Genomic DNA, 26,025 nt, shown 5'->3' on the forward strand with positions numbered 1-26,025 from the left:
CTGAATCTTTACATGAGAATTTTTGGTTTGGATGCAGTCTGGAAGTGAATAGGTATAAAACTGCTTCTTGATAACCTTCGGGGAAGCTGCAGAGACCTCCACTGAACCGGGTACCTTGGGGAGCTAAGGGGACAGGACAAGGTTCTCTTGGAGTCAGGGCAGCTTTGGGTGCAGTACTGTTGTCTTTCTGATCTGGCACTTAGCACCTGTGGCATAAACGAAAATACCGGTAGCGAGCTTTTCTTGTTCCAGATGGGTCTTGTGCTGCTCTAAGACGTCTCTCGTCTCTGCAGCAAGTCTGACAAACGAAATAGAGGAGAGGAAAGCCGAGTTCACTGCTGGTGGGCAGCCCAGCCTCACACGAGGGGCACAGCACAGTGCTCCACAACAGGATAAAATTTCTCATCTCCTCCTCCTCTTCTGCAAATAAGACAGCAGAAAGATGGGTGTTTCGGGCCTGGCTATTTTCTATCTCTTGCATCTGACTCTGATCAAGGCAGGGTACCTTTTGCTTCAATCTAGGTAGCAAAGTGAAAACGAATAGCTAACCTCATGTCAGATTAGATACCTGAGCTGGCAGTTTTCCGCTGTAAAATTGGGCTAGTTATTTAGCCTGGGAGCTGTGAGGATCATTTACCATTTATAGAATACAGGAAAGCTAATATGAGTTAGATGTTTTATATGCACCGTAGCCATGACCTTGCTAACTTACGCTCCTCTTCAGCCCTAGAAATTGGTTAGACTTGTGAGAAGTAGAGGAAAAAATATTTCTAATAATATTCTTTCTTCACTTGTACTTGAATTCAGGTTACTAAGTAGTCACGTACCTGACTGTGCTTTCTCAGGGCTTCAGGATATTTTATCGTTCCCTCAGAGATGACACAATGAAAACCCTCTGATGATTTTTGGGGAAGTCTCTCATGCCACTGATACTTCACATGTTTCTGTTACAGAATGTTTAATCACGCGTCTAACATGGGTTTGAAGGGTTTTTTGCATCCTTTCAACTTATTTGTAGCCACTTTAAAATGCCTTTTTTTTTTTTTTTTGTTAATGCAAGGAAATGGGCACAAAATGTACTTTTTATATGAAAGAAATTCTTGAAGGACAAATTCATACATGCCATTGCTCTGTAATTTGAATGTGATTAGACCATAAATTTAAACTTAACCCATGGTAGGTCAGAAATTAATACTAGTGAGAGCAAGTCTACACAGACAGCTTGATTTGGTTTTATTGAGCTTGCAGACAGCAGATTATAGTTTTACTCCTATTTGCATATTCTGAGAAACAAAATTGTCCTTTATCTGGGTTGTCGTATCCTGGTTCCATCCACTGGAATCCAGCATGAGGATGTGTTGCTCACAGCTGAGTTAGAGGATACCAGTTCCTCTGTTCTTGGGTCAGAGAGGGGAAGGAAAGCTTCCACTGGAAATCTCTGCCTTGGTAGGACTTTGAGTCCAATATCTAATGAGTAACACTGCTGTTCCACTTGAGCAGGCTGTTGAGTTAAATGTGTTTCTGGAATGATGCTTCTGGCACAGCCTGCTTAATGCATATGCGATGCATGTATTCAAGTAAAATAAAAATGAAATCAAATGTGTCGTGAGTGTGTGAGCTGCAAAACCTTATGCCAGTTTTATGACTAACACTGATGAGCTTGGGTGTTAAGCTGTATTTTCCTAGAGCAGGAAGAGCAGTCTCTGGTGTTTAGGCTTGTAGCACTAGTACAGCCAGGCTTTCTGGAGATGTAAATTAGAAAATATAAGACTATATTCCTATCCCCTGGGGAATAAAGGCAGAGTGAGAGATGGACTCTAATTGTTCCAGCCTGAGGACAATGGAAGACCATATTATGGTGTTTTTGCAAACACAGGTTTTGCTGTTTATTTCCATACCTGTGTTGTAAGCTGTATGGCGAAGACCCTGGCTTGGAGATACAGAAACACTCAAGTGAAGTGAAAATCTCCACGGACATCTATGAGTTTTGGACCTGTCTTTTCACAGGTGCGCTGATGTTCTAGCTTTTAGCAACTAGTGGCCAGGAGCCGATACTGATGCCCTTTTACAGCTGATATACAGACCTCCTGCTGGATGGGGAAAGTTAGCGTTGACTCTCTAGGAGCTTACAAGAGCTACAAATAGGGCAAAGATTTTCCTGTGTAATGCTGTTTTGCCTTGTCTGTGTTAGAGGGTTTTACTGAGCACCTCCTATTGCTGAAACTGGGGTTAAACCCTGTCTGATCTAAGATCATGTGTTTCTATCTCACAGAGACAATAACTGCAAAACAACCCCCTCTTCCATTTAGACAGGTATGAAAAATGCTTGAATGAGGCAGATCAGCTTCTGTTTAGTGCTTAGCAGGTGAATACTTTGTGTGCTGGAGGGCATGATGAGGCAGGGAGGGAAACAGCAAACAAGATTGGAAGAGCAAGGACATCTGCTGCTTAAAGACAAATCTGGTATAATTGGAGTAACTGAAATGTGGCCAGTTCAGGAAATAGGCTGTAATATTACATTACAGATACAGAGTTTAAGGACAGGCAGTTCTCACTGAGGAAGGAGAAGGAGATATGACAGGGTAAATGAGGAAAGACATTATGCTGAAAATGGGATAACATTCACATGGATAGCAACTGAGAGACACCTTGAACTTAAGGGTAAGGACTGAAATGGTAAAACAATTATAATAGAAAACAATTACTGATCTCCCAGGGCTAGGTGAAAAGACAGATCAGGAAATATTTATGCAGATGGAGGACTATATTTGGGCTAGGATATTGATCATATGAAACTGCAATTACTGTGACACTGACTGGAATGAGAATTACAGAGGGACTTAGGATGCTGAAGCTATGTTTATTGACAGATTTTATTTATCCTGCGGCTTGACAACCTGCAAGATTAGAGGCCATTTGGAAAAAGTTGGAATGGTTAGTAAAGGGACACGTTTGCTGATGCCAGTGCTCAGGTTGGAATGACATCAGCTGAAAGTCAGGATGGAAGGAAATTGATGTTGAGCGTGATCCTGATTCTGATTTCCAGATGTGGGGAACTACATGTTCTGTTGTACTGTACGAGCTGTAACTTCTGGGTGAATGGCAGTGGATGTCCTTTTGTTGAATGACCTACGAAATAGTTTTGAAGGCTGGCTGTGTTTGAAATCACTGACCCTAGTGGGACTTGGGGTTTTTTATTATGAACTTTTAAGAATATATAGTTGCTGTAAATATGATTTCTGACTAGGATCAAGGAAGGAGACAGCAAGCAGGTATGTGGCCAAAATTGCAAATGCTTAGCTTTTGTAAAGGGCAAATTAAAAAGGAGAATTATGCTTGTTAATTGGGGAATAGATTACAAAATACTGGAAAGTTTAAATCATTGTTTGTCTTGATTAGACAAAAGGAAGAAAATTGGTGTTTTTAAAGGAAAACGTGAAGAGGTAGACTAGATAAGACATTATGAAGTAGTTCCCTCTCATGATCAAATATTAGATTGAAATTAAATAAACAGGATTTACTGTCACTGTGGCACATTACTCCAGTTATAGTAATCACGTCCAACAAAATTGTAACTTCTCAAGCTTATAATCACTAATATATACCATATATATGCAAGGTAGTTTGCAGTAAACCTGCAATGGTCAATGATTTTCTGGACCTTCTCATTTTGCCTGCTAGTTATATGATCTCACAGACTTGAGTTGTGCTGTGGCACCTGTATTATTTGGAACTAACCAATTCTCTCACTAAAACCAGTTAACTCGTACTTTGTTTGGTCTATTCAGGCTGAGAGCCTTGTATTTTCTTTGAATTTGTGACTATATGGGGGTAAACCCAGCAAGCTGGCACTGAAGAAATGAATCTTTAAAACTTCATCAGATGGTTACAGTATAAATCTTAACCTATATACAATCAATGATATCATACTATTATATATATCAATATATAATACTGACAGCAAAGCCATAGGAGGGCAGTACACAAAGAATGTAAGAAGTTTCTAAAGAAATTTCCAGAAAGTAAACTGTGTGGGTAAATACTGGCTAATGGGAGAAAAGTCTTCACTTTTTCTCTTGATCAAATAGTGCAGTAATGTTTAACAGTAACACTTTTTGATGTGCATATGATAATACACTAAAAAGCAAGTAAATATTAATGCAAAGTCTGTCATATCTGTCTTTGGATTGCTATAAGACAGGATGATAAAAGGCTAATGGAGATAGAATGCTAACCTCTTCTGTGGTGTTTTCTTTTATGCCATGGCAGTGTGCTTCCATCCAGGTGACACACTGAGGTACCAAGTGTTGACATACATTTTCAATTCATTAAGAGACTAAAGGCTGCAATTAATTAGATGTTATCACTGAAATAGCAGTTGTCACTCTCCTTAGTGACAGATTGCAATAGCTACCCAAATGCTAGTGCAGTCTTTCTGAAGCCAATGGAACTGTTCAAAAGTTTTCTCAAAAACCCTTTCAGTACCACTTCTCATCTAGCTCATTTGAAGGCATTGGCAGTCTCTTCAGACAGATTTGGTCTGTAGCCATCACAATGAACTTCATTGCCCCTTAAGATAAAGAGAAATCCTAAGTGGAGACTCTGCATCCACAGCTATCTAAAACTGGACCGGCATTTGTGGAGGCACAAGAATTGCAATACTTACCCTCTACCCTCTGAGTGATGTGAACTTATTCCACCATGCTCCAGGCTGTACTAATGTGAATTTTCAGCTTCTTGGCCTGAAATGAAGCTCAGCCAGCTTGCTTGGAGCACACACAGAGTATGCTTGTGTTTACTTGCAAAATACCTTCTTGACATAGCTTGATCCAGCATAAAGCTGTTGAATTTAGGATGTCCTACCTGCAGTGCTTCAATGTAAGCCTGAAAGATGCCATAACTTTGAAGTGACTGGATATATAGGGTGATAATGGAAGGAGCTAATGTCAGCCTGCAAAAAGACATCTTAAAGAATTGTTCTGTTTAGGTAGTAGAAGGAATTTAGACTGACAAGACAGGCATAAATGCTTTTTCTCTGAGGTGCAGATGGCAACAGAGTCACATGGCTCAGTCCACTGAAGTCATCACACATGCCTACAGAAAGTGAAATGACAAAGATGCAGAGAAGGTCCTATTCCAGCAGTCTGTCTTTACATCATCTGTCCTGCAGAAGTTTTTTAAAGCCCACAAGACATGATTTGCAGGAAGTCCCTTACCTTGTCTTACAGTGACAGCCCATTGTTAACTAATTGGTAGTGTGTATTTGTAATGGTGTAATGAATATTTGATGTAAAAATGTCTCTCTTGGGAGCTTCTGTGAGCTGTTTGCCAGGAACATTCGTTGTTACCTTTGAGATATTAACTCTACATAGTCAAAGGGCGACTGTTAGATTCCTCCATTCATTCTGCCAGATTCTTGGTTGGTAAAAATCAGCATCTGTCTTCTGGATTGAGATTAATGGGGCAGCATCAATTATACCACACATGGACCTGTCATTGTAATTTAATAAATTTATAGCTCTTTTATTTCCAGAATAAATACGATTCTGAAATGTGGTTATCATTAATACCTTTGAGTAGCCCCACCAAATTCACTGTATCTTTCAGCAGTCTTGCCTGGATATTTCCTCTGTAGAGTATTTATAGAACCTGAGCAAAATGAGGGAAATAGACCATTTCAGAAGAATTTTTTGTGCACATGCTTTTTGCAGGCCATAGAGTAAGAATTTCACACATAGGCGCACAGTTCCTACAGCTTCTTTCAGAAGGCAAATTCAGGAGCGATGAGAGTGGGGTGGGAAGGTTGGCTGGGGCAGAAGAGGATTTACAGAACGTACCCTGGATAGGCTCTGAGGATAGCTCAATATTTGATGTGTTCTATCTGTAAAGTTGCAAGGGGGGAAGAGGGGTACAACACTAAAGGGGAGTGGCATGGAGGAGGTGCTTCTGAGCTGTGTGTTTAAGTCACAGCCAGGGTACAGGAATACTGTGCCTTTCGCTGTGGAGGTGCCTGGGGGAAGGTGGTCTCTTTGCATATTCAAGTTCTTTTTAATGTACAGGCTTTTGAGCATATTCTCACAAATAACATTAACATACAGCTGCTGAATGCCAGCTAGAAATGTGTTGTTGTTTCTGCGATATGCAGATGTGATTAGTGCTAAAAATACTACCTCAGTGAAAGCTCTGAGAGCTGTGTATCTTTCCAGTAATTTGTCTTTCTTTTAGACAACAAAGAAATAGTAAAAATAGTCACAGAAACAAGAAAAAGAGCTTAGCTCTATTCCTTCTGTATCTGCAATGTAATTTTATTCGCGTAGCTCTGTCAAGCTGTTTTCTGAATTTCTTCCCCCTCCCCTAAACGCCTTGTCTATATTTCAGTGTATATTCTTCAAACTTTCCTACTTATGAAAAGGGAATTACCGCCATCTCCTGGTCAAGCGACGGGGAATAACGAAACACCTCTCGTGAGCTATACAGTCACCTCGTCCCTAGCAGCAGGGATTTTCAATGCAGATCTCCATGGATTTAGTGCAGGCTTATTACTATACCAGTTATTTATCTGACCATTCAGAGAACTTAAGTCATCGTAGGTTGGCAGCCTGGTCCAACAGGTCCTGACATGCTTCCGTCGGTGGTGTTCACGTGGTCTTGTCTCCACTGGTGAGTGGAGACAAGTCAATTATCTGTTCTATGAAAGGAAGACAATTTGCGCATTCTTTCATTAGACAATGACTTAAACTTCTTCGACAACACCTCTTTATGCTATAGATCAACATAAATTGTGTCTATACTGTTATTTTTGTTTCCTGAAGTGACTGTTTCAGCACAGGCCATTCAAGAGTTTAAAAATCAGTTAGATTGAATGGCTAAAGGCACAGCTGAATGTCATCAGTTCCTCTCAACTAGTCATATGTCGCCAGTAAGTGCCTTGTTTTCTTTATTGTTTAAATAATACTCCTGCCAACTGCACATGAAAGGGAACAAAATGATTGCCTTTTGTTTACTAGAAAGAATCATTTCTACAAGGCATTTATGTTTACCCTAAGAATCGAATCCTTGGTGTGATTATATCTTCTGTGATCTTTTGTCATCAGAAAATTCTGGCATATATGTAAGCCATCTTCTATATTTACTTATCCAAACATGAGTTTGGAATGATCACTCCTAATTTTTACCTTCAATAGCTTCCCTTCATTGTGACCTTGAGTTCAGAGGCAGAATTAATTAAAAAAACCCACTCAGGTATAGCCACCTTTGGAGTGAATCTGCCAGCCAGTAAAATAGAAAGGTTTATCTTCTATATGCTACTATGTGTTGTATATTGTGGTGTCTGGAAAATACTGGCAAAGCTGAAAGTACCATTACAGCATTTTGAGAGTTTGGCTTGTGTTTGACAAGCAAAAATAATCCTTCAAGCCTGCAACCAGGTGCCTGCAGCCTTGCACAGTGTTGGCTTAACATTGTGCTTGTTCCCATCCTTTCGGTGCTCTAATTCCTCAATGCTCTCAATGGACTCTGTATGCCCGAAAAATTTTGTCCAGTTTTCTACAAGACTAGGAGCAGTGTTTAATCTTATTTTTCATCATTCATAGTTTCCATTCATATTTACAGTGAAGTGCAATAGCTTTTTATTCCCCACCTTGTCTGTGGGGCCTTAAGGGTAAAGGATTTTGTGTTTAATGATTTTCATGTTCTTACTTCTTCAAGTGCAGAGAGTAATTTATGTAATTCTTTTCCCATGCTCAGTAGGCCTCTGCTCATCCCATTAACTGTTTCTGGTAAACAAATGATGTCAGAGCATTTTGTTATGCCCTGAAGATATGCATGTTTGTATCGTATGTATTAGCCAAATGTTCCATAGTACAGGAAAAAACCAAATGCAGCAGAAGAGATAATTGTAAAATGCTTGTCACCAGGAAGTAATTTAGGAAAAAGTCAAACCCATCCTGGTAAGTTTTGGGGTTTTTTTTAATTATCCTCTACAGACGTACAAGATTAATGCAGATTAAGATTTTGATCTGTCTTTGATATAAAGCCTGACAACAGCAGACAGCAAAGCAGGAATGATAGCAGATTTAATCATGGGGTTTGCCCACATTCAGCAGACCAGCAGGGCACTCATTTCAGAGACTCATAAGATTATTCTTTCCCCCCTGTGTAATCCTCTGCCTGCTTTCTGGTTCACTGACAGCATCTGAAGATGTGTTCTGATCTGATGTAGTGCCACTAACAAAGGATTTCTCTCTGGACCTTGTCAGTGATAGAAGTTGCAAATTTTTCCACTTCTAGCCTGGGAATTGATCTTTTATTTCAGAAAAACACTTGCCAATCTTGCTGAGCTGGGAGTCAGTGAAAGATTGCACTTGTTTTCCTGTTCTTTTGTACAGCACCTGTTTTTCTGTTAGTCAAAGGATGAACCCATTGAAGACAGCAGTGATTTTCATCTGAATATTTTTCATCCTTCAGGTTTACTGTCAAGACTATACTTTCTAAATCTCTAAATAGTACAGGGCCATCATGTTCCTTTCTACTGAAAAAGAAGTTATAATTTCCATCTTTTCATGGGGTCCTTCACCTCACTTAACCTCCTCATCTCCCTCTCCCCTCCCCTGAGGTTTAAAACTGAAGGCTGTGATCACTGTGCAAAAGATGATGGGTGTTACCAGGCAGTTTTCACTATGCCTTTGGTGGAGGTACAGGCAGAGCTAACAGGGTAGGTTAGCCAGCTGCTCACTGAGTGCTTTACCACAAACTTCTACCAAACAGCAGTCAAAGGTGGGATAAAGCGAGTCCTCCAACTTCGCACTGAAGCAGGGGAGAAGTGCTGGCATGAGCCATTTGTTCAGATGTAGGGCCCAGGGCTGCAGCCAGGAAGGTGATGGTCAGCCCCTGGCAATAGTTGACATCCTTACCTGCCAGCAGTGTTCTTCATAGTTGTAGTGCCTGTGGCTGTGCTCCTCAGCTGGCCACCAGGAAAATCTTTTCTTAGGTATGTCTGTGTCCAGAGTTGCAGAAAGCTGAATACCAGATGTAACTAAAGGACCTCAGAGTGGAGTTACACAGTATGGAGAAGGCAGTACAACAGCTCATTTCTGCTTAAAGGAGGACAGGCGGCTTCCCCCACTCCTCACTCTGTGCTTTCTTCCGTCACCTTGTACTGATGCATTGAACCTTGCTGTGAGCTGATTCAGCTTGCTAACTGAGCAGGAAACACACCAGTGAAAGAATGAATAGATTTCTGCTGCGTTAGCAACTTGATTCAGCTCACAGAAAAGTCGGGTGAGAGCCAAACTGCACAGGATGGGGCTGGAACCCTGCAGCTGGACCTCTTTGGCTTTAGCAGTGGCTCTCCATGTACACTGTGTACCCTTGCTCTTAAGCAACCAGCCTGTTTGACCTTATGTTTAAGCATACGCTAACTGCTTTGCCAAGCAGGACCTACAACCAAAGGGAGGGATATTTAGGGAACTAAATTAAGTTAATAAAAATCTGTTTTCTGTAGAAGTTTTATCTAGGGAAGGACTGAACAAGAGCTAAGGATTTCAGTATTGCAGGACATGTCAATGACATGGGTGGATGCCAACCTCTCCCTTCTCGATGTATGTATAAAGTGATGATGTTTTGTGGTTCTGCAAAGACATTTATTAAAAATCCCTTCCATATAAGCTGGAAGATTGTGAAGAAACTATAAATAGCAAAAAAAGAATTTATTCATTTACAATCTGGCATATTTTCATCTTTGTTCTACAGCATCCCATATTAAACCATACTGCAGCACTTACTGCAGGACCTAAACCAGCTGTATACAGGGTGATCTGAATGCAGGGAGCCAAATTTTCCTTCCCCTTATACTGGCTGTACTTTCGCTGCTTTCATCAGAGACACATTTTTAAAAGGCTTAGCCAAAAACTTTTTAGATCTTGTTGATGGGATTCATCTGTAGGATTAGCCACTGATCCTTTAGAAGTGACTTTAATATCAAATGATCATTCTTCCTGTGAGGAAGTAAGCTGAAATGGGAAGTAATGCATCCTGACATGGTTTTGTAAAGCAATCGTCTCTTATGGTACTTTCAGTCAGAAAATGAGAGAATGCCTCAGTCTCCCCTTTGGCAGTCCCATGCCCTTCACTGTTTTGTGAAAAAGGGGAAGAAAAACGAAGGTGGTTAAAACACAACATCCCCTTTTAACCCTGCTCTGGCGGAGACTTTTACCTTTCTTCATTTTTATTTTTTTATCGCAAGAATTGATGAACTGTAAGCAATTGGTAAGAGAGAGCACAGGTTGTGCACCTAGTCTTACCATCTGACTTAATCTTTCCACATGCAGTCTGTTCTGAGTGCTAACTCTAGTGAGTTTAATGGAACACAGGGTTAAAGTGAGAAACTGGAAACAAATGCTCTCTATCTAAAGGCCAATCAATAACTGAATAGTTTGACAGTCCCAAGCCTCTGCCACTTTAATGTATTGGAGTGTATGGAAAAGACATTACGTTTCAGCACCTACTAGTATCGACTTTCATTGTTGGTGATACTCCTATGAATGCATTCAGGTTGTGCTGAATGTATTTGACAATAATGTGGAAGGAGTGGGAGTAGAGGGTTGTGCTGTCTTTTAGATCTGTTTTGGGGGATTTTGGAGTTTTACACAGATGGCAGTTTGCTGTGTATGTTGGTCTTGGGACACACATGGAACCTCTCAGTATGTTTGAAGATTTTTACAGGCTGGACTGTCTGAAACTAGTGAGGCTGACCATGTTTAAAGCTAGTTATGGGGAGTCTCTATAGCAGTCCATCAGCTGTGGTTTCTTCAGATGAGCAATGGGGGGTGGGTGGAAGTAATATTACTGGAGAGATTTTATGCAACAAATCATATGAATGATATACTATGGAAAAAGATATGAGCAGTGAAATTCATTTTTAATAATTGCCCTTAGTAGTGATCATTGAGTTGTATCGATCAAAAATTGCTTTCCGAAACCTATTTCCTGTGGTTCCTGGATTGTTTGCTTCTTACTCAAATTAATAAGTGGGGAAAATTTATTTGGAGAGAGCAAGCCTGGAAGAAATTTCCTTCATTTCTGCTGGCTTTCAAAGGTGAGAAACAATTTCATACCTGTTTGAGTGTCATTCGGCTGCAGTAAAGAGTATCGCCAGGAAGACCAGTTTAAAGCAGTTACAACTAACTGGCCTGCTTTGTCATTACAGGGTCTGTTAAATCTTTCTGCATAGGAAAGCTAAGTTCTCTTTCAGAAAGCTCATTATTTTAGGTGTGTGTGTTAGGGATTAATCTTTTGAAATGTCCTACCGTCAAACCCATCCAGTTTATCCTGGTGGAGCTATCTCAGTATTTACTTCTTTTCTCTCTTTAGTGGATCCAGCTACTCCAGCCAGTGTTGAAAACTTAGCCTAGTATTCTTCATGCATTCTCCTTTCAGCTTTAGGTATGGACAGCATAATTGTAAAGAGATGCTGGAAGTGTCTTTGATTAATAGGGTTGTTTAGTTTTAATTCCGCAGCCCCTGCCATTTTTCAAAATCTGACAGTGCAAATTCACATCTAATAAAGCATTAATTTGGAACAGTGCTTGTGTCCTTTTATGAATTCCTTAAACATGAATTCAGAAGTATATTTCCAACTGTGATAAGAACACAGCTGTGGTGCTTAGTTAGTAGTTGGCTGGTTTAGGAGGAGAAGGCGCCTGCACAGACTGTGTGCTAACTACCAGCAACTTATTGGAAGACATAAGCAAGGTGGCTTGGCCCAGCAGAAGTTGTTTCAGGCTGAGAAATAGGAGTCTTATTCTCTCGTTTGCTCTCTTGCCATGTAATTTACCTCCTCTATTTTTCTTCCCGTGCAATGGCTATTTATCAGCCAGTAAATGCACAGGCCCTGAAGTTGCTATGGACTGCTAATGCAGAGGTATGCTGGAATTGTGGCTTTAATTCCATTAATAACTGAAAATCAGGAAGTTTCCTGGAATCTTTATCAAAAAGAGGACATAGTAAGTAGGACTGTGGTTTTGTGAGTTGTGGCTACTTGTCATAAATTCTTTTCCCCTGTCTTATTTTATGTCTGAAACAGGCTGTTGAAACCAGCAGTGTTTTTACTTACTGCTGCTAAATACAGATATTTCTGTGAGATTGAATGTATTTTAGAATTTGTATGTATCCATGAATAAGCCTTATCTAGTAATGAGGAAAGAAGCTAAAAATAGTTGGCTTCATATGGCTTTTTTTCATCTCTTTGAGATCAGATTCTGGTCTTAACTATCAAGTTAATACAGATTCTAAACAGTATTGCTGACATTTTCTCGTGGGGAGAACCCCCCAAACTAAAGGAAATGCACTTGATGGAGGGAGAAGCCCAGAGCTGCTTAACAAGAAGCTTTCTGGGGTGTATACAGAAAGGAAGAGCAGGAGGAACAGTCACATAATTTAAAGTAAGGATGGTTCAATGGTCAGAGAAAGCCTAGGCTCCTGTGAAACACAGTTATTTCCATGCTGCAAGAGAAATCCAGTGATAGGACAAGGGGCAATGGGTGTAAACTGGAACATAGGAAGTTCCACGTTAACATCAGGAAGAACTTCTTTACTGTAAGAGTGACAGAGCACTGGAACAGGTTGCCCAGGGGAGTTGTGGAGTCTCCTACACTGGAGATATTCAAGGCCCGCCTGGACAAGTTCCTGTGTGATGTACTGTAGGTTACCCTGCTCTTGCAGGGGGGTTGGACTAGATGATCTTTTTAGGTCCCTTCCAACCCTTGGGATTCTGTGATTCTGTGATTCTGTGACACTGGGCATATTGCTTGCATGCAGGTTCTCAGTGTTCTTCAAGAGTTTGGAGGCCTCAGCCGTAAGAACAATTCTTGTAGTGTTTAAGCCTCAGGGGCACCTTGCAATTAATGAGGTTTTCTGCAACGGTTTCTTTTCTAATACTTCTGTTGTTCTAGTTTCGCTATGATTGCCATGGAACTCTGAGCTAATATTTCCAGGCAATGGTCCACAAAACTCTGAAAGGTTTTTTGAAGCTTGGGGACCACATTTAAAACCTGACTTTGTACATCCAGCGCCTCATCATTTCTTTTGTGTGACCAATACTCTGCTGTTATTGATAGTGAATTTTAATTGCCATTTAATCACTTCAGCCACTCCTTCCTGCAGTGTTCCATTGCAGCTCTGTTCACTTGCCTTTGGATTCTGTTACCCAGAAAAACATTTTCTAATTTTTTTCACAAGCATGTTTATCCCTTTTTTCAAATCATTAGTGAACAGGTCCTGGCAGGTCCCAAGACAGATCTGAGAAGTGCAGTGCTGGTCACACCTATCCAGTGTGAAAACTACTTTTTGTCATTTAACAATTCTAATGCAGACATTTCAGTTAGAATGAAGTCTGAGATCTTGTTCTCATTTCCCACTTGTGCAGTCGAGAAACAGTTTCTTACTTTAGAGAGATGCTGTGGGCATCAGTACATTTCAATATTATTGAAAGCTAGTCAGAAACTGCAGTTAGAGGAGAAGCAGATACAGCAAGTGCTGTATCCCAGAGCTGGTAGCCACAGACTGGGAGGTGAGAGGCCCTCCTAGACCTGGCAATAGAGATAATATCCTTAGCAAGGGAGGAAATTGTTTGTTTCACTGCAGCATCTTTGGGGAGAGTAGTGTGGTCAAAAGTATGTGTAATACAAGATGAAATATGAAAGTACCACTAAATACAGCCCTATGTTGACTGCCTGGTGGTAAAAATTCATCTGAGGCACTCAGTAACCACTAAAGCTAGAGGAAGATGTTGGTAAATCAGGATTGTTTGTTTTAAGAAGTAGGTGTGAAAACCCCAAAGATTCTAAGGGTTGGCAAACTTCTGTTCGGAACTTTGTAATTATCTCCTCTTTATGAAAATAAGCGAACCACAGCCTTGGTCTAGACTGCATCTCAAAACCCTCCTGTAATTCTCTAATGAGATACGGTAATAAATGTAGTCCATAAAGCACTTCTGGCTAATTGCATTATACTGGCTCCTCCTTTTTATCTGTTAAACTGCTTTTAAAGGCAACTAAATTGCCTTTTAAAGTTAGATTGCTTTAAAAGGTAAAAATGCTTCCACTGTGTTCCTAATCTTGCCTTCCTACTTAAACACAAAGCCTTTCAGATAGCTCAGCTCAAACCCGTTGGTTGTTGCTGGGTTTGAGTTATGAATGCTCTATAGCATTGTGATTCCACCAAATTTAGGGACTCTACATTTGATTTACACCAGAGTAGGAAAAGAATAGGACCCAAAGCTTGTTATTTCTTGCAGCAAGACACACTATGTGTTGCACTAGCTATGAAATTGCTTCTATTTCACAAAACTTTATTAAAATCTCCTCTAAAATAAAATAGAACTGAGTTCACATGGGATCAGAAATAAATGATGCATCCATTCCAAGCGCTGCATTCGTGTGATAGCTCCATTAACTTCTGTGCAATAATTTCCAGATAAATTCCATCAAAAAAGCAAGTATTCAAGCACCACTAATAATATGAATTTGATTTTGCACATTAAAACTGGGATAAAGCCATACTAATTATTTTTAATTATCTCAAGATGAAAATACGTCACTGATGTAAGTAATTATGTAAGTCATTTAAAGCTGATTAAATAATAATGAGTCTTTGCTCATTGCCTTCAAAGTGCTTACAACCAAATTTAATTTTAAGCAGGATCAAGAAAATAATCACTGGATTCAAACATTAATTACTAATTTTATTCCTGATTCATTAAAAACAGACCTTTTTTTTTATTTTTTGCAGACTCTGCAGGGCATTAATTGACATTTTACAAATGAGTCATTATTTTGGCATGGAGAAGTCTTTTTCAAACAGTGAATCATGGCTACCAGAAGGGATTGGTAAAGAGCTCTGAGAGAGCTTTGGGTTCTTAGAAAAAACAGCTCTATTTAGAGCAGCTTGGCTGCTCCAGGTTGACTCAAAAGTAGTTGTAACCCTTTGCTGTTCACACTAACCAGGGAGGTGCTAACTACCTTTAATTACTGGCAATTGGAGAGTTCCTTAAAGCAAACCTGCAGCTTGGTTGAGACAAACTGGGGCAGGATAGGCAATGGTTTAGGTCAGTTAAGAAGTGTCAGGATCAGGAGGTTTACTGCTTTCTTTCCAGTCAAGCTGGAAATAGAGAACCTGAGCCATTTGTTCAGGGTTTGGTCCTGGAATGTGCAGCCTAACAGCTGTAGGCCTGGGTTTGTCAGTTTTCTTTTTGTCTAGTTCGTCTACAGTAGCCGGCCTCCTGTGGTAGGAGCTGGGGTGAATGCCAGCACCCTCCAAAAACTTGATCAAGTTTTGGATTGTAAGTCCCTCTGGGAAAAGACTGCCCTTTCACTTAATAACTATACAGAGTTTAACCCAATGGTTAAGTGGTTCTATATGATAGATTAAGAAAAAAAATACATTAATATATCAGCAATTTTATTTTTTAAGATTAGTAGATTTTAAGTTCCAGTGGGATTATTATAACTATCCTGTAACATACTGACTGGTATAACCCATGGGTTTAACCTCTTGTTCCTGTAGGTAATTCCAATAGCTCAATTTTGTTCAGTCAAGGTGTGTGCTTTTTAAGTCCCAGGTGATCAAGACTCTAGCTAAGGGACTGTGCTATCATTTTATCAATGATATTTTATAGAAATACGGAATGGTTTGGGTTGGAAAGGACCTTAAAGCTCATCCAGTTCCAACCCCCTGCCTGGGCAAGGACACTTCCCACTAGACCAGGTTGATTCAAGCCCTGTCCAGCCTGGCCTTGAACAGTGCCAAGGATGGGGCAACATGTTCTGATGTCTTACCACGCAAATGAGTAAGAATTCCATTCATACTTTTAGGAATACTTCCTGTTTAGCCCACATTATCAAACTTATTTCACCCTTCTCATCTTTTTGGTCCTCAGAAAATCCGTCTTAATCGCGGCAGAACTGGAAGCAGCTTCCAGGACTGAAGAATCAACAGAACTACAGTTTCAACAAGGAATCATTTAAATTGTGAAGGAAAACCAGCAAAAAAGGTAATCTTTATTCTTTTTGTTCCAGGGAGAACTTATTATTTTGTACTCAGAATGCTGTCAGCCATTCACTAGGCCTTGGGATAAAGGGAACACAACTGAAAATAGGAACTGAGATGTTCAACGCAGCAAACACATTGTCCAAACATCACCTTTCTCTCAAATGCAGTGACCTGAAACGGTGTGTGTTTTATTGGAGCTGTGTAGATAGCAATGGATAAGCCTGGAGTAACTGTTGTTGATTGCTTAGCAGGGGGAAGTCATGTTATGTTCATTAAATTGTCAGTGTAAAACAGAACAGCCCATACAAGGCAGACATTTTATTTTAATAGAAAGCTGTCTGTGAGATGGAGGCAGTTAATCACTGCAGAGCACTCCAGCCTTTTGATGAGCACAGGACAACAATTAAAAAAAAGAAAATTGGGAGTAACACTGATGATTAAGGCCATATGTCAGCTGGAGCAAAAACTGCCTATCATATTGTAGTACACAGGTGGAGACTGGGCAAAGAGCACAAGTTCTGTGTCTTCCTCCCAGATTTCCTGTGTACTCGTGCCTGCAGGAGGTGGCAGCCCCTGTCCTGGCAGATTTAAATCCCAGGTTTCCCTACAGGGCCAGTTTGGAAGCCGGTGGTCCCTGGGGTGCCCTGGCCCGGCTGGCCTGCAGCTGTCTCCCTGCAACTGATGGCAGCAGCCGGTGAGCTGAGAGCAGACAGCAAGCGCAGTGTGCACTTTGTCAGCAGGGCTTCAGCATTGGTCCCTGGCACTCCCAACAGCAGCAGCAGCAGGAGCCACTGCTACTGGTGGCTGTACAAGGAGAAAGAGGTGTCAGAGACCTAAAAATAGTACCTGTTGCTTGAACAGGGACTATTGATTCTTTCGCCCTGTTGTTCTCAGGCAGCAGAATTCTACTTCTCATCACTTCTATGTAAGCCATGGATGGGATTAGTACTGGGAGTACCAACACATGTTCTCGTTTGAAGATTCCCTGGTGCTGTTTGTTCTTTGCTCAGGACAGCTTATGAATCCAACCTATTGAACATGCTGTTAAGATTCTAAGGAAAAGAACTGGCACAGTCCCAGTCCATGCGCCTCATCTCGCCTGAACAGTAAATGGAAAAAATGCAGAGATCTCAATTGATTTCCAATAAGCAGGCAGTTAATTCCTTTTCTAGTGACTAGCTGATTGCCCGGGTGATTAGGATCAAAGGAGAAAGCAAGCTGGAAAGAAAGCCAGTCAGATTTGCCAGGGAAAGGACAGGAACTTTATAAAAAATTATGCTGATTACTGACATGAGAAATGTTGGGCTCTTGGGGACATTGGGCTAGGGATCTTATTGCACTCTGTAAGACTGCTTCAGTGTCCCTTTCATGATCTGTCTTACCCTCAGGAGGAAAGCTTATTAGTTGAGGTCTCTGTTTCTTAATTCAAATTCTTTATGCTCATTTACCTTATTTTTGTAATTTTCTTCTTCCTCCTTTGTAGAAGTAGCCTCTGAAATAGAGTAGTATCCATCTCCTCAGACTTGAGGCATGACCACATAGTGCTGCATAGCTTGTTAGTGAGAAGGGCATGCACCAACCGCCTTATTCTCTGATCTCTGTCATTTTCTACAGCATGAAACATTGCTTGGAGAGTAACCCATTATTGCTACTATCTATGGCATGTTGGCTTAGTTTGTTTCTCTTTGGTTTCTGTCTTAGTGTTGTCAGGTATTCAACTCTTTCAAGGCTGAAGCAGGTCTTTTGTTCAGGAGGTACTGAGTAGCACCTCTTGAAGTTTCTTGCAGGTGAAATGGAGATCAAACCACAGTTAAAAACCTAAGAGGCTTGTCCTCGCTTTATAACAAAGTTCAGGCTACTACACTTTGGGGATTCAGGGAATTTAACAGGGTGATTTTGGCTGAGAACTAAACCTTAACATATCTCTACATGCAGTAATGGGATAAACCGGAAGATCAGTTTTCACTGCACAGGAAGCTACAAACAAAACTGTTCTTGAATCTCTCCTTTGACTTGTTACACTCTTTTGCTATGAAGAGAAGGAAGCCCAAATCATAGTATCTTGATCAGGGGCATGAATGAAGGGATTTAACCCTTATATTATTCTTTTCTTCCTTGGAAACCTGTTGAACCCTTTCAGGTATGGATATTTAATCTCTTTGGTTGATTCTTTCAGTGAATGGGAAGTCTACCCCAGTGTAAGCCCCTGGACAGACTGGAAAATTAAAGAGTTCCCCTTTTAAAGACAGCTGATAGCACTGACAAGCTGGTTGTGTCATTAAAGGGTAGAGTAAGGTGATCAGCTATGCCTGGCTGGCTGTGCGGAACTTCCTCACTCTAACTGCTGGATGCAGTGATACAACACGTACGTGATGGAAATGATAGTTGTAACCATTTTTGGGATTGTGAGCAAGTGCAGGAGCATATAAAGCTGAGTTTTAATTCTCTGAGGGGAAACTCGGGACCCATTTCAGGGTCAAGGGATATTTTAGCTGCACAGCTAGACAGCAATGCATTTCCTGGCTCTAATTTTTATCTTTCTTTTTACAGAGGAAGGGAAAGAGATCTAGACCTTTAATTCATGTCCTGTAAAGGCAGAATGCAGTTTGTACACAGCAGGAAAGCACTCTTCTAATTGTCCCATATCCCACAAAACCAGAAAGGATTTGAACATCAAGTAGTTTTCTTTTTACTTTCTCAATCTCTTTGAAGTTCAAAAGGTTCTTAAAGCAATAGCCCAATAGAAATGTCTCCAGTTCAGATAGCTCTCAACCTTCCACACCCAAGAGGAGTGCTCTGAATCCTGTCTGACAGCAGACACATTGCTGTGACCACCTGGGCCATGTTTTCTGAATGGCTTAATTCCACCTCTGACAAACACAGAGCACACAGCACACCAAACACAGCCCAGTAGTGCTAAAAGGACCACATGGATTAGATGATACAACGCAAAATGTTGCACAAATTATATTAAGACTTTTATCTTAATGCAGGATACACATGCTTAGTTAAAAATACAGAAACATGAAGAAAACGGTAACACTATTAGTACACTGGAGTCCCTCAAACGTAACTGGAAAAACCCTCTCAAATATTCTGTACATTTTTTCTTTTACAAAACATTTGAAAATGCCAATCCTATAAACTGATATAAAAATATCATTTCTGAAACATTTCCCTAAAACCACTGGAAGTTCTGTTTCATGCAAAAACAAACTATACATTTCAGCATTGCCCCCCCTGTCCAGACGAGGTAATTGATCTTAGGTGCAAAATGAGCTGTCAATGCAGTAATGCTGTAGCAGTCCTACTTGAGCTCCTATAGCTGATCATCAGTTACCTATTAAAAGCCTTTTAAATTTGGCCTAACCAATGGTCAGCCTACTGTGGCCATGCCTCCCCTTTGTAAATGAGCAAAAATGAAGGCCTTTCTGCAGTCCTCTGCAATGAGTTATTTGTTCTATAGTGTTGTGCTAGTGCAGTGAATCTCATCTTGTGGCCTTAGCTCATCTGGAAACATCTTTGAAAGGTGCGCTACAAAAAGCAAACCTACTGTTCTAAGATAATCATGTCCTTTGTCTTTAATTCTGCTCTGAAGTCAGTGTAGGCTTCAGAATGCGAAGGCAAAACCCATCCCGCTGATCAGGGTCCAGCTACCAACAGATCTTTCTTCTGGCACACTTGAATGCAACTGTGCAGCACGGCCTGATTCTCAGAGTATATGCTGACAATTAGCAGGACCTTAAATAAAGAGGATCCTCCTCATGCCAAACTGTGTGATAAAAGAATTATCGATTACTTTACAACGTGAACAGAGCTTCTCTGAAATCCACATTGAGTATCTTCTTGCCAAGGCCATATTTTTAAAACAGTATTCACCTAACATTTACTTATGTTCTGAATTCTGATTTTCTTTAACTCAGGGAGTTGGAACTGCTGAAGATGAGGGAGTCTGAAGAAACTTCAGACGAGTTTATTCTTTCCCTGCTAATGAAAACTAATGTTAAATTAGTTTCCTTCATGGTATTAATGCATTGTCCTTCCAAATCCTGAAATGGGTCCAAGCAAGTACTTCAGTTGTTCTTTATACCAAGTGCTCTCAATTAATATACTTATGGGAATTAGAAGCAGAGAGTTTTACATATGTTATTGTGATGTTTACCCTTTTTTCCATCTAGTTTCCTGTTTTTCAAGTCACTGGAACTGTATTATATATGTAAAGCACTGACAGTTTTCAAAGCCGTGTATAATTTTTCTCCTTTGAATCTTCACAATACCAGTAATAAGAAAGTAGCTCCCCAGTTCCCTCCTCAGACTGCAGCCAGGAGGAAAAGGGAATTGTAAAATTCTTTTGCTGTTTGAAGGCTTTTCTTCCCTCTAAGATGATCAGCTACTATGGACTCTGCTGAATAGCAGATTTGAGCTTCATATTTGAATGCTCTTGTGCTACACAAATACCAGGTTTAGATACAAATTGTACTAGGCAATTTGATTAATCAGTGATACCTTATCAGTATGTCTATGTGCATTTGTGAATAAGCTGGTCTGATGAGCCCTTTGTTGGGTTAGAGCTTGGGGTTTTGGCCCTTTTACCAGTGAATCATAGCCAGGTGCTTAGAAGCCATGTCAGGCAGCTATAATGACAAGGGTTATGACAGATGAAACAATGCACGTGCTGTAGGAATGGTTCAAATTATCTTTCCATTGAAATTCTGCTTGTTAAGCCTTTGTGGTTTATATCTTAAAATTGCTTTACAACTGTGAAATATTCCTGAATCAGCACTATTTGGTGATAAGACAGTGTGGCAGAGGAAAAAGGATTTGCAAGAATCCAGGTGGATTTTTCTTTCCAATGTTTTTTATTCTAAATGGAAATTAAATGTATCTATGTCTAAATCTGTGGTTTCTGATCGAAAAATCCCACTATTTCAGTCTGAAAATAACTGGTGGAATATAAAAAGGACTAATGCTAACAGACAGCCAAGGCCAGGATGTGAATGGCAGTTCATACCTTTGCAAATGCCATGGACAAAATCAGACGAAGTGGGGCCCATGCACAATTCCTGTTGTAGCCAAATTGGGCAGGATGGGAAAGGGCCACCCAGTGTCCTGCACCACTGAGCACTGCTGCTTCATCTTGTACAAGCTTCTTTGTTAATATTATTTCTTTTTTCATCAGAGCCTGACTGGGGAAAAAAAAGGTTTCTAGGCCCAGAACAATTTTAAGACAATATTTTTCCCTGCTTGCTTCTACTCCTTTTTCTCCTTGTGGCTGTATTTATGTTCAGATAGAACTGTCTTTACCTTTCTCATCATTGTCTTCTTATAAAGATACCAGTTGTTATTGTGTCTCAGGCTAATGAATCAAGCTTTTCTGGTCTCATCTTCAAGAACTGTATCCACTTTATTGATACCATTTTAGTATCTTGTCCTCACCATCCAGCAACTGCAGTTTCTCTTTGGCCTCTGCACAGTGGCTTGAATCTTCATCATCATCTTCACCCCAACTGGAAATCTGTCTCCTAGTGCAGGCTGAGCTACCGAATTGCATCTGAGTCATCTATAATCAAGGTTCTTTTGTTATCAATTAACAAGACATGTACCAAAATACTTTGTTCTCTTCAAGGGCATGAGCTCATATTTGTAATGTCAACTTCCATCCCCTTCATTTCATCCCCTTCAGTGTGAAAAGTCTTCCACGGTTTTTTTGTGTGCACTTGGATCCAGACAAGTGACTCCCAGCTTAACACCAGCCGCAGCTTCACAGTACTTGCGCTTCAGGTACTAAGCAAATTCAGTTACAAGCCTGACAGAAAAGAAATTCCACTTGCAGCTGCCACCCACCCCCCTCTTTCTTTTCTGTGTTGCCTCCTCTCCTCTAGCCAGCTGCTTACACACCTCATCATCACGCTGCTAGTTTCCATTTTCTCCATCTGACGTTTTCCACATTTTCCATACTTCCAGTGTATCAGATCCTCCAAATCTGCCATCGGACTTGCTTGGTGTGGAGCGCCTGGTTTGTACTTTGCTTTTGGCCATGGAAATCCTGCAGTGCTTATTGACTCTCTTCACTTGCGGGTAGGCTTGTGCATTGCCCTCTCATTTTCCACCTAAACCTGTTTTTTTCCTCACTGCATTCAAACCCTGCCATGTTACAGCATCAGAACAGTTTTTCTTGTCTATGTTAATAGGAAGTCTGCAGTGAAACCACATCTGTTGCCGACACTGCACAAACAGGAAGAGTTTAGCTCTACACTGCCAGATTGAGCTGACAGCAAAACCCACTTTTCCCTTACAGTTTAAACTGCCAACTCTTCATTGCTCCATGCAAATAGCAAAACTTAACTGTTCAGAAGAACTTAGAGCTAAGGAACTAACGGGTATAACAGAAAAATAAGATCATAACTTATTTCCTTAGAATATAAACCAACTTTTAATAATAAAAACTTCTATCACATACATTTCAGTGGAAAACAGTGCACAGTGTAATTGCCCTCAGCTGCTCTGCTACACATCTTCAATGTTTACAGTGACTGTGTAAACCGGGGCTGAGATCCTGAACAGGCTGTAAGATCGCTGCAGTTCTCCTGAGCAGAACTGATGCAAACAAAGCAAGGACCTTGGCCTATGTGTTCTTTTTATTTTGTGGGGTTCCTACAGTTCTCCTAATACTAAGTACATTTTAAGTTGAGGATTCAGTAAAGAAACACCCATTGCTTTTTGGAACAGCAAATGGCAAGAGTAACTCCTCCAAAATTAACAAAAAAGTGCATTGAAATAATGACCTACTGCTCTGGATGCAGTACAAATAGACACTTGGTTAACAACCCTTGCATCTGATAGCCAGTGACCAGTGGGTTGTCCTAGCTCCCTGCAACAGGTTGCTCTAGGTCAGAGGAAACGGGTAAAAGTAAGAGCTGAAAACAAACCACGGTCCTTCCCCAGAATTAGCAGTCTGTGAGTGAAGGGATAAAAAATGAAGAAACAGGGTTCCGAACAATCTGCATCTCCAGACTTGTCACAAACCATTTTGTGTTGAAGTGTAGATGAAAAAAAAAACAAACCCAAACACAAGAACTACCAGTCCAAATGGAAAAAGTCTAAATTTGACTTGGTTTGGATGTTAATAAAATAAAATTAAGCCAGCTAAGAACCAAACATCACAAATAAAACCCCCAGACCTTTATTTTCTACAATGTACATCACTGCAAAGCGCTTCACGATGTCCTGACTTGGAACTGTTCCAAAGGAGGCTGTGGAGAACCAGAGCCATGGTGAGTCCCCTACACACCCTGGCCTGCACCGGCTGCAATTCCAACTCCCTGGGGCTGGGCGGTCGTGTTAAGGCACTCACTCCAAAAGAACCTTATGTCTGTCCTGAGACTGCTGACATGTTTCAGTGTGTTTCAGCCAGTAATTTGGGAAAAATTACCGTGCTTAGGATAATACTGACAGGATGGAGAACAATGCTTCAAACAAGAAAAAAATAAAGTACATTATATACAAGATTCCTTTTTTTCTTTTAACTTAGAAGCACCCCTAATACATGTCAATAACTGTATTAAAGACTACTTAAATATTGAAAGATTTTAAATAATGTAATTTCTTTTCAGTAAACTGGGAGTAGCTGTGTAACTGCCAGCATATTGGTCCCATTTTAAACAATATAATTTTTATTTAAATCTTGTATATATAATAACATGATCAAAAACACATATGCCACTCCACATAAATAAGTATAGTTCTTCTGACCTGTTTTAAAAACTACATCTGTTCAAATAATCAGGTTATAAGACGGGATTTTTTTCCTTTGTGAAGTTTCCTTTAAAATCTTTCACTCCCAGTTTCTCCTCTTAAATAGTTCTGTATTTCCGGAGTACATAACAGGGCATTAGTAAAAAGAGTTAACCAAAAACCTGAAAGCTACAGTAAGTAAAATGAAGTAATGTTAGGAAGGATTATGGAATGTATATTCTGCAGCATCGGGAGATCGCTTCTCATGGGGCTGAAGTGGAAAATTACTCCAGAAGACATTCTTGATGTTCATGTTTGAATAAACCATGGATTGTGCTACTTGTCATTCAAAAGTGCAGGTCAGTTCATGAAAAAGTGGTGTTTCTGAGGCTGTTGCTCCAGAACACTGACCAAAATTATGCTAGCAATTAAATGGATGCCAGATGCAGTACAGGGAACAGGAGAGGAGGCATAACCAATCCGTATCTTGAAGTCCACTACATTGAGGTGGCAGCACACACAAGTCACCAGTGCTCACCTGCGCTGTCTTGAAAGAGCTGCCACTTTGCCAGGCATCTAGGAAATGGCAGTAACACCCACCTTAGCTCTGGGGTACTGGTTTCATGGATTTCTTCAAGAAGTCAGAGAAATACAAGAACCCCTGCGCGCGCTGCTGGAGCTCAGAGGCGGGTTCCTGGTGTCTGGGGCCAGCAGGTTTGTCACCGACTAACCCGTAGCAGAAGCAGCTCCTCTCTGGGCTCAGCACCATTGGTGGTGGTGGTGTGGTGGGACCTCAGGTGGGGCTGCTCCTGGCTGAACTTTCCACTGATGCTGCAAGGCAGGTGCCTCCCTCACCTTATAAATCTCCATCTGTAGGTGGCTCGCACAGCCTATAGAGTCTTTAAGGCAGATGAAGTCAGTATTAATTATGGCAGTAACTAATTAGTACAGTATTAAATACCACAAGGATGGTAAAATAAAGTTACTGGTATAGTAGATGAGAAACAACTGCTCCTTTATCATTCTATAGGCTTTAGAGCTAATCCAGTATCAAGAATACCACTATTCTTAATAATTGCAAATTCAGAATTCCACTAGTGATTTATTAACTAAAGTATTTACAGTCATTGCTTAAATACTATTTGAGACCTTCCCTCACTCCCTTTCAATTTGACCCAGTCTGGGTCTTCAGTAGTCCCGTTTTTTATTTCTTTTGCTTTAAACCCAGATGACCATTTTCCTGGACAAAAAAGCTTATAGACTGGGCCACCCAGCAGATACAAACACATCTGCTTGTTGACATGAACAAACTTTAAAATCAGTAATTGGGCTTAGGTTTTCTCTAAAAACACATCTTACCTGTCATTCACATAGTACTGGTTGGGGCGGGGTTTTCTTGGCTTTTTCTACTTTACGTTTGAGTAAACTCAAGTCTTGTAACTTCTCTTTCAAGACTGCTACTACAGAGTTTGACTAACCTCAAGACTAGGAAATGAAATATAATCCTGAGATTTAACATTAATTCTCCAGCTTTCCTTTTAACTCTGCTCAGTTTTATTTCACACTATGACACTGGAACCCAGTAGGAACACATGTATCTGAGCTTTATTGCCCTGAAATAATCCAAGTACAGAGTCCTGGCATTTGTCATTGTGATTTAGAATGTATATGAAAGAAATGCCTCATCTTAGGATTTGTTTATAAAGCTGTTTCTTTTTGAACATAGCATGCTGTTATGGTCATAAAAATGGACCAAACTGATGTACAGCCATTAATGAGGCAAAAGAACTGTGCTGCTAAAATGCTGATGTAGGACACTGGGGACCTGGCAAAGGAGCCAACACTGACTTTATTTTATCCCTTTATCCAGCAGAGGGATGAAGCTCTAAATGCAAAATGTTGTTCTTTTTAAGGTCTTTGAGAAAAAAATGGGAGGCGAGACTGTTTGTTAGAGTAAGCATTTGCAATAATTTCCTATAAACATTTAGAGGAGCAGTTGGGGAAAAAAAGGAATGAGGTGGGGCTTGCTTAGACCAACTCAGAAGTCTTAACAGGTGAATAAGATATCACTGGTTTGAGGGAGTCTTATTGACACTGGAGTGACATGTTCTTTGGAGGACTGCAGCACTACCAAATACACTCACTCTGAAGTGCTTTTCAAAGTTCTCTTTAGAGTACTACTGTGGGGTTGCTCTGTCTCAAAGCACGTGCTCTTCAACCTGCTCTGCCATAACTAAACAGTTG

At 40.5% G+C, this 26,025-nt stretch overlaps 1 protein-coding gene across 3 annotated transcripts in view; it reads right to left on the reverse strand.

The window, feature by feature from the left end:
- Positions 1-14,727: 14,727 nt before the first annotated feature.
- PREX1 (phosphatidylinositol-3,4,5-trisphosphate dependent Rac exchange factor 1) overlaps positions 14,728-26,025 on the reverse strand; it is a 156,514-nt gene continuing 145,216 nt past the window's right edge. For 2 of the 3 annotated variants that reach the window (XM_065691148.1, XM_065691147.1), the window contains exon 40: positions 23,097-24,680. In XM_065691148.1, coding sequence (XP_065547220.1) covers positions 24,638-24,680 — 43 coding nt within the window. In that variant the 3' untranslated portion in view covers positions 23,097-24,637. Of the gene's footprint in view, positions 17,309-23,096; positions 24,681-26,025 lie in introns of those variants that run through there. The other variant, XM_065691149.1, reaches the window with a different exon arrangement.

Source organism: Lathamus discolor, chromosome 11 (genome assembly GCF_037157495.1).
Source record: "Lathamus discolor isolate bLatDis1 chromosome 11, bLatDis1.hap1, whole genome shotgun sequence".
NCBI classification, from domain to species: Eukaryota; Metazoa; Chordata; class Aves; order Psittaciformes; family Psittacidae; genus Lathamus; species Lathamus discolor.